The 9798-nt window shown below is 40.6% G+C and overlaps 1 protein-coding gene across 1 annotated transcript in view; it reads right to left on the bottom strand.

Annotated features, from left to right (window-relative positions):
* The window catches only part of mbtd1 (mbt domain containing 1), a 33777-nt gene that overhangs the window by 11612 nt on the left and 12367 nt on the right, over positions 1-9798 (bottom strand). Inside the window, exons 11-15 of the mRNA XM_085171284.1 lie at positions 7634-7738; positions 4937-5084; positions 4765-4847; positions 2500-2734; positions 1014-1085 (exon numbers count right to left, since the gene is read on the bottom strand). Coding sequence (XP_085027410.1) covers positions 1014-1085; positions 2500-2734; positions 4765-4847; positions 4937-5084; positions 7634-7738 — 643 coding nt within the window. The remainder of the gene's footprint in view (positions 1-1013; positions 1086-2499; positions 2735-4764; positions 4848-4936; positions 5085-7633; positions 7739-9798) is intronic.

The following is a 9798-nucleotide window of genomic DNA, read 5'->3' as shown; positions in this document are numbered from 1 at the left end:
TTTTAATGACATTTTTTACTGTAAAAGCCACAAACATGTTTAACGAATCATTTTCATAACTTTAAATGCAAATAGAAATTGTACATTTACTACACCACACACTAACTATAGCCTCCAAACACGCTAAACGTCACTAATGTCTCACATATGAAAACTTGCTCTCTCTCTCTCTTTCGCTCGCCCGCTTTCTCTCGCAGATGTCACTCCTAAAACTTCCCCCTCTTCCTAAAAACCAAGTGCCACATGTTGCCATATCATTTTCTTGATTGGCTGACACGGTAAACTTTAACACCCATAGGGAAGGGGTGTTTTTTTCTTTTTTTCACTCGCAAGCGCAGAGTGTTTGCTAGCGCTGTCCTTAGAAAATGCAGTTTTTAACCATTTCTTCTCACTGTAAACACCGCTGTGTGTATTTTTTATCATAACTCTGGTTTTACGTGGCCAAACGACACAATTTAAAAACTGGTATGTACTTTGCAGTCCGCACTTCCGAACCAAGTTGAATTGGAGACTCTGGGTCACTGCATCTTGTTGCTGTGTCATCTTAAATTGGTCATGTGACTTTGACGCACCGGCTGGATCAGGTGACCCTGAATCCTCCTTTAGTTATGCTGCAATAGGCTGCTGGGGATGCTGTGTTAAGTATTTCTTCTTCAGTCACCTTTCTCACTCACTATGTGTTAATAGACCTTTTTGCATTAAATCAGTGTGTGTGTGTTCCTGTCTAGCTATCTTTGTGAGGACCGAAATCTCCATTCTACTATACTTGTGAGAACCAACAGTACCTTGTGAGGACACACACACCGGTCCTCACAAGTTTGAAGGCCTTCTTGAGGCTCAAAATGTGGTTTTAGTGTCAGGGTTACAATTAGGTTATGGTTAGGTTTAGGGTAAGGGTTAGGCATTCATTTTTAATGGTTAGGGTAAGGGGCCCTCACTAAGATAGCCGATAACAAAAGGAGAACAAGTAGATAAAGCAGAGAGACTCTGATGCTAAAGAAGGGAATACTCACTTTTCTTTTGGCCTTTATACTGCTGGGCCTTTTTCTTCTGCTTTGGAACAGACTGCGACATTTCTCTGTTACCTAAAAAAGAAACAAGAAAGGACATTCAAGCATACAATGACAGGAAAGCACATCCATACGACTGTCTTCCTCTTATCCAATTCAGTGTCGCGGGACGAGGAGGGGGGCCGGAGCCTTTTCCAGCTTTGGCAGGACACATAATTATCTTTTTGGCAGTTGTGAGGCAGAGGCACATGCGCAAACATTCTCCAAATGATATAGGTTATGGTTGGAGAGGAGTTCAAGAGCCCTAGGTAAGATAGTTCAGGATGTCATCCTACTGCAAGGTGACAGACTTGAGACAGTAATATGAGCATGTCGCTGTGGTGGCTATCTTCTAGTTCCAGGTGGTTTGCAGTGACTGAACATTCAAAACAAAAAGAGAATGTTTTAAAAGACCTACATATGAAAAGGAATGGTTAATTTGAAGATTTACATTAAGGCTGCGAAGGATATTTAGTTTTCATTATGTTGACTGCAGAGAAAATTGCCTTGCTTTTGTGTGTGGAGCCAGACATGGTCAAGATACACGGGGCTAATTTCCTTATATCTGAGAAATTTCTTTCAGTAGAAAAGTGAAAGGGGCCAGTTCTTACAAACTGCTTTTTTGGGTCCACATCATCTTAGAGATCAACAAATTGCATCTGGAGAGGCCCAGCATTTAGCCACTGCTCAATTTTCACAGCACCAGTTTGTTCCTTATCTTTTCTTTCCTTTCTTTGTTTTTTCAGCTTTCTCAGGCATAGTCTTCTGTATTTTTCCCTTTCTTTTTTCTATATTGCTTTCTTTCTACTGTCTTTTCTTGTGTATCTTACCAACTCTCAGTGGTCAGGACTGTAGAGTCAGTCAAACAAAACAAACAAACAGAAAAAAACAAAAAGTGATGCTGAAGCTTGTCAATTGAAGAACTGCTGAAATAAATGCAGTACGAGAAAAAGACCTGAAATAAGCTCACTGTAAATCTATAAATTCTAAGCAGGCATTCCTGATTGGTGGCAGTTTATAAACACCCCTATGAGACAAACAAACACATATGCACATCCCTACCTCACAATGTTTACAGGTCTAGATGTGCGCACACTCAACCGCACAGGTGGTCTGTGGGATAACAAACGATTCTCTATTTCTCAGTTATATATTGGCAAGAAAACACCTACTCTTCCTCTGGAAATGCAGCAATACCCCCTTGCACATTCAATGGCTGCGTGATCCTTTATTAAACTTGATAAGCTCAACCATTTTCTCAGAGGCAGATCCCAAAAGTTTTTGGTCAAGTGACAGCTATTTGTGACCTACTGTAGTTCATTATAACTGTCTCATGTAGTGATCCCATTCTCTGCCCTACTATCTTGTCTGATCCTTGATATTAATAATTCTCTAAACGTTTTGCACTAAGACACTAGAGGAAGAAGTATGAACAGCATTATGGCATTACTCTGTGAGGCAGGTGGTTGGAGCTGGTAGCCTGTTAGCTGACACCAGCCCACTGGATAGAGGTCAGGCGACTCACAGTCCACCCACTGATCATACTCGTCTTCCCAACCATCAAAGTGGATCCTCAGTAGGCGGTGCACAATCCTTGTCACCGTGGCAACACACACCAGCCTTGGTTCCATCAGATCAACAGCTTCCAGCTTCATGCCTAGCCGAAACCCATGATTGGGAACCTCCTAGGACATGAAAGGGATCAAGGACAGTGGAAAAAGAGAAATTTAACAAACAAAACCCGGATCTTAAAAGTACTGCAGCCTGTATTTATCCTTCAGTAAAAGCTTGTGAGAAACTTTACAAATCCTGTCAGTCATAACATGAATATGACCAATAATGACATGAGTTTTTACTGCTACTGTTTAAATGGATGGGGCACGATGACGTGGTGATTAGCACTGTTGCCTCATAGGTCCTGAGTTCAATCCCCACCACCTGGCCGGGGCCTTTCTGTGTGGAGTTTGCATGTTCTACCAGTGTTTGTGTGGGTTCTCTCCAGGTACTCCAGCTTCCTCTCACCGTCCAAAGACATGCAGTTAGTGGGGTGGGGTTAGGTTAATTGGTGATTCTAAGGCTATGGCTACACTAGCCCAGATAAATATGAAAACAGTGTATACGTCTGAAAACGCTCCACGTCCACACTATTGTTTTCATAGTGTGTTCATCCACATTTAAATGGCTGAAAACGCTTACGTTCCAGTACTGCACATGCGTAAAACCCAAGACGATTCGACCTGCCTCATTTCTGTCTGCAGTTTATTTACTTTCCGGCTCTTTGAAACGTCGCGGCAAAATGTTGAGGAAAAGACCAAGTTTTTTTAAATGGACTCTGACCTGGACCTTGAGGTCAAGGTCATCGATATTCAAACTTGTCCACAATTTTTAGTGGATGCACCTATGGTATCAATTTTAAAATAATAAATGGCCACTCATTCTTGGATCCCCGTGGAACTCTGTGACCAACTTTTGAGCATGAATAAGAGAAATTTAAATCTAGTAGACATATCAAATTCAGACCACACTGACTAATACTAACGTTGTGTTCTAATCTCCTTAGTAAAATACTGTTGTCAGTGGTAATTGAATTGATCATTTGTTACCTTACCAGTGCCGTGTCTGTGCTATGGCGCACTCTAAATCTGGACTGAATCTTTGCAAATTATCTGTTCTTTTGCAATGATTATTTAACTGATTGACAGTTAACATCTCCAAAGGTTTTGAAATAAAAGTAGCTAGTAAGAACTATTCAAGTAATAATTTAATTACAGCCATCTTAATGAGGACAGATTAATCATACTTGTGTAACACTTGTAACAACAATTTGAGGACAAACAAAGATGGAGAGTGGAAAGTCATTTTCAGTCTCCATCATGTTAACAGTGAAGGAATCACTTCCTTAAACTTAGTTATCACACATGTTTTGATTGTAGTTATACATAGACAAAAGTACTGGGTCAGCTAGACTGACAAACCCATATCATAGTGCTGATGTTAATGCTAGAGAATGTTTGTAACTCTACAGCATATAACTGACAACCGACTACGTGGCTCAGGACTGCAAATTTACGTGGTCTGTCACTTCATGGCTGAATTGCTGTGGTTCCCAAATGCTTTTCCTCTGCAATAATACTGCTTACAGTTGATCATGGAATATCTAGGAGTTAAGCAATTTTAGATGTGTCCTTGATCCAACACAGCTGATTTAAATGGCTAAATGACCTCCTCAACATGTCTTGAATGTCTCCAGAGGCCTGGTAATGAACTAATCATCATATTCAGGTGTGTTGACCCAGGGTGATATCCTGCAGGACAACGGCCCTTGAGGCCTGGAGTTCCCCACTCCTGGTCTATATAGTGTAGATCAGGGGTGTCGAACTCCAGGCCTCGAGGGCCGGTGTCCTGCAGGTTTTAGATATCACCCTGGGTCAACACACCTGAATGGAATGATTAGTTCATTACCAGGCCTCTGGAGACATTCAAGACATGTTGAGGAGGTCATTTAGCCATTTAAATCAGCTGTGTTGGATCAAGGACACATCTAAAACCTGCAGGATACCGGCCCTCGAGGCCTGGAGTTCGACACCTGTGGTGTAGATGATTGCAGATGGTGGTTTTATTGCAAGCTATGGGATTTTGATTAGCAGAAGATTTTGAAACTTACAGAATTGATAACGGTTTAAAAACACACAGGATATACATCAATAAACCTTACCTTGTTAAAGAGCCTGACAGGAGCAGCTACTGAACCTGTTTCTCTGAGGTAGTCAAACCATTTGAATGGGAGTTTAGTGTACCCTGAGAAACACAGTATGTGTCAAGACCAGAACATAAACAACCCCAAATTTTAAGGTTCCAAAGTGAAGAAAAAAAAAACTGTAGAGTACCTCTAGGGGGTGTGAGTTCAATGTTATTGATTTCACAGAAGCCAACAGGGAAGATGGAAGGGGAGGTGCCATGGTAGCAGAACCAGTCTGATCCATCGACTGCCTCTGAGCCATCTACCCCAATCATGAGATATCCATCTGCCAACACCTATATAGCAGAGAGTTATGTCATGTCAACTTTAATGTACAACCTAAATTCCAAAAATGTATAAAATGTAGATGCTTTTCGGGAGGAGGTTTTCTGCACTTTGAACAAGGCTACCGGCCTGAAACTAGCTCTCAACCCCCTACTTGCTCTCTTTGGTACAGCGGGAGAGGATGATAAGCATATTCCCAGAGCAAAGCGCAGGGTGCTGTCCTTTGGTTCCCTCTTGGCTAGGCGTGCCATTTTGATTGGTTGCTGCCCCGCCCTCCCATGTTCAGTGGCTTTCTTTTCTTTTTTTTTCCCTCTTTTTGTTTTCTTTCTGGGTTTTTTTTTTCCTCGTTGCTTGTTTGGTAAATAATAAGAAAGGAAAACCGTTCCAACATGAGAAGTTCTGTTTTGTATTCATTGTAAACAGTTTGTGTTTTCCGTCTTTTTTTCTTTGTAAACTATATCCACAAATACTCAATAAAAATATTTAGAAAAAAAAATGTAGCTGCAACTACAAACAGAACACAATCAAATCTCATAAATCTATAAGGTGTCTATTGACACCTGAGGACAAAAAAAACAAAAAACAGATTGAGGTTTAAACTGAGAAAATATACCATTTAAAACATTTTTTTCATTTTACGGCAGGAACCCCCACTCCTCACCCCTCACCCCTCACCATTACACCCCAAAAACATTTGGCTGCTCCATTGTTCATAAGGGGGTGACTCTTCACATATTTGATTTGGCAGACTTTATATGCTGGCTGCCCCCTGACAATCTCCAAGAGATCATACCAGGATAAACCACTACACTATGGAGCTACAATTTGATGGCAGTAATGCCTCTTTTCCATTAGCACCTACCCAGATCAACTGGCCATGGATCGCCACGACCCAACTCGGATGGTTTTCCATTACAAAACACTAGTACTAATGTACGTGACTGTCATCAATAGCAACACGTCCACGCGTCCTGCCACGTAATTAATAATGGACAAGAACACTACAACAAAGGTGGACTTCGAAGCTAGAATGCTAATGCTCGGTCTGTGGCACTGAGTTAGACTCTGGGAACACGGTGTTGCTTCTGTATCCATTTCTCTCGTTTACAGGTTTTAAAAAAAAAAAAATGAAGGTTTTGATTTAGTTAACAAGAGTGCTCTCATGACTCATCAAGTGATGCTACTGGCCAGGTATTCGGTGGCATGCAGTTTATATTTTTTAATCTGCTTGGATTGCTTGGAACCCCTACCAAGCATACTGGTGGTATGTAACCACCACTTAATATAGTGGATGAGAAATAAATAAATATCAGTGGTATTGAAAGTAGGTGTACACAAAGTTACATCTGCAAGGTGGTTATGAGTAATTTTTTCTCTAATGATATCTTAACCTTAAGTAGTGATGACTTCTTGAATTTCTTTATAAATAAAGGAATCCTTGGCTTAACAGAGCTGACTTTTGGTCAGCCTGGCTACAGTGCTGAAGAGAAACCTATCATTCTTATTACCTTTAGTCAGTGATGAGTAGTAAGATGTTCTACCTTTACGGAGGGCTTTGTTATAGAGCAATAATCTACTTTTGCAAGCTAAATGATGGATCTCCCAAATTAGTTAGATGCCATTTCCTCTGCAGCTTATAAGTTATCTGTTTTAAGGTGCACGTTTGAGAGTTCTAGTCAACTACTTTTGATTTCAGGCTGTATTTTTCAGAGGTGCTACAATATCTAGAATCATATACAGAAAGGAAGTACATTTAATAACAAGAGAATTTACTTCTGTGGAAATAAAGTTCAGGTAGCTGCTCTCCACTGTATTGGCCATCGCATTGAAGATAACAGTGGTGCAATTATAGCCTTAGTTTTACAGCAATCACAAAGATATTCACTGTGTTGAAACATTGATTCTGTTCATCTGGACGTAGTATTTTCAGTGGAAGAAACATTTCATCACTCATCCACCAAGGGACTTCTTCTATCATTAATACGCAAATTGTCATGACCATTGATCAACATATATTCAAATTTCAATTTGTTTGACCACAAAACAGTTTTCCACCTTGTGTAAGTCTATTTCAAATGACTTTTGACCCAGTGAAGACGGTAGTATTTCTATATCATGTTGACATTTGGCTTTGCCGTTTCTTAATAGCCAACACAATGTTACTTAATAGCCTACCTGCATTTGTGTATGCATTAGTGAACCACTTGAGAATTCTGAGAAACACTGGTTATACTGGAAATACTGGTTACACTGGTAATCATCTTAACCTGTTAAGATCAGGTTAGGGTTAGTGGCAAAATCTTCCTCCATCCGTTTCTTTTTAGTACCACTTCCTTTACCAGCCTTTTGTTGCCCCTGTCCCAAATTTGCCATGTTGCTGCCATGAAATTCAAAGTGAGCTAATATATTTCATCAAATAGTAAAATATTTAAGTTCAGACATCTGTTTTCTATGTTTTATTGTGAATAAAATAAGGGTTTAGGAGATTTGTAAATCATTACATTCTGTTTTATTTACATTTTACACCATCCTGACTTTTGCAAAATCAAAACTGGCTTACCTTTCTTACAGTAGCTACACATATAGCTGAGAGATTGAGGGGGTCAATGGCTTCTAACTTCATCCCATCTTTGAACCAGTCCCCACTCTGGTCCACTTCCTTCGTCTGTAAAATAAAAGGCAGACAAGTGAAAAGAAAAACAACTTTTTATAAAAAGAATGCAGACAGTTAGGGTCATCCCCTCAGTGAACTTGATTAGAATGAGCGGGCCTGTTAGGTTGAAATTGTTAAATGTTGTCATTGTTTTACTTAAATTTGTAAGTTCTGTAAGTTTCTGTCCTCCTCCCCGGCCTACATCTATGTGGGGGATGCAATAGCTGTAGTGTTTAATTGTAGGGACATCCTATGTGAGAGTTCTGCTTTCTTATGTAGTGAGGATGTTTTACTTCCTGCCCTTTATTTACCTGTGCTTGTGTATGGTGAGACTGTTAAAACGGGGTTGAGCCATATACAGGGGGAGGGGAGATGACCCTTTGCAGGGCTCGCAAAATCGCTAGCCCGACGTCCCGGGGCTAGCGATTTTTCCAGTCGGGCTACCAAAATCTAACTCAGCCCTGCCCGTCGGGCTATCATAGGAAAATATATGTCAGTGCTTTTGCATTCTTTCGCCAATGTAGCTGAGTAATTATGTCATTGGCATCGATGAGCCACTGTCAATATGTGACATATTGAAATCGCGTTTGAATTTGCGCTTGCTTTTTGCTTTCATTTTCATTTTGCGATCGCGCGAACGGTGTATAGAGAGCGGCAGCACTGATTGGTGAGTGACGATTAATTGCGCACCAATTCCTCTGACATCGTCTTATCACTCATTAGCTTACTATTCAAATGCAACAAGTGAAATCTCTCGCAGCAAGCTTAAACATGTCAGAGGTTGAGTGCGCAAAGAATCGCTGATCATTATGTAAGTACGTGTGTAAAAGCAGCAGGATTTACGCTGGTATTTTAGTTCTGCAGAGCCAAATAAGACAGGTCAGGGTGAAGAAGGGGCAGCCAAAGAAAAGCCGATCACAAAACGGAAAAGATATGACAAATCGAGCCTGTTCTCACTCCCGAGGCGTAACATGGCGACGTTTTGTCACGTCCCGCGGCGTTCCTTAGGAACGCGAAAGGAGACTTTCGTCGTTCTTATGGTACGCGGCGGGTTATGGCTGAAATCCAGTGCAATGACGCTCCCGCGGTAATCAACGTTCCAGCCCTGTATTCCAGCCCTAAACCTAACCTTATCCCTAGCCCTAACCATAACCTTTTTCCTCACCTTAAACAGGACTTAAATGATGTTAAATAGCGTGTTTCTAAGCTATTTGAAGGAAAAGAGCGAACATGTGTAGATTGAGTCCATACGGTTCTCACATTTCCTCATTTTTCCGAGGTCGTCATTTAGGAATGTGGTGGGTAGCCGAAAACATAATATGTTGACGATTTGTCACCTAGCCTAAAATGTTACGCTTTGGGAGTGAGAACGTGTTGGACAAATCAGACTATGAGGCAAAAAGAAAGCGCAGCTTTTTTGGTTTCATGGACAAAAGAATTTCTGTGGCTGGAATATGACGAGCTAAATATCATAATGTTCTGCCAGGTGTGTTGTGAGTTTCATTTGATTTCTGAGTCGACAAGCGCCTTTGTTACTGGGACCAGTAATTTTAAGAAAGACCCTATCAGAACCCATGAGAAATGCAAGAAATGCATTATTGCCCAGTCTGCAGTATCTTTCCCAGAACAAACACCAATTGCAAAAAAACATACTACAAATAAACCAAGCACAACAAGAACTCCTGAAAAAGCTGTTTAGAACAGCGTGCTATATTGCAAAGAGTGAACTACCATTGGCAGAATTTAGCAGTCTTTGCAAACTTCAAAAAGCAAATGGCCTAGATCTTGGTTCCACTTACTTCTTACCCGTGACTTCAGTGAAAATTTCAGATTCAGGATCTGACACAGACTGATTCATGTTCTACACAGTTCTTACAAGTTCATAGAAATTTCTGTTCAATTAGAACCAAGTATTTGAGTTGATGGTTTTAATTTTTATACAGTTGTTGTGATTTGTATTTTAACACCAAAAACTGAAGAATGCCTGCCTGAAGGGCTACCAGAGATTTTGAAATTTTGCGAGCCTTGCTTTGTGATCAGCAGGAAGTCACACAAACACATCCACATCCACA

The sequence above is a fragment of the Neolamprologus multifasciatus genome, chromosome 8, assembly GCF_963576455.1.
Source record: "Neolamprologus multifasciatus chromosome 8, fNeoMul1.2, whole genome shotgun sequence".
NCBI lineage: Eukaryota > Metazoa > Chordata > Actinopteri > Cichliformes > Cichlidae > Neolamprologus > Neolamprologus multifasciatus.
The sequence above is the reverse complement of the archived record's forward strand: the minus strand, read 5'-3'. Positions and strand labels throughout refer to the sequence as shown.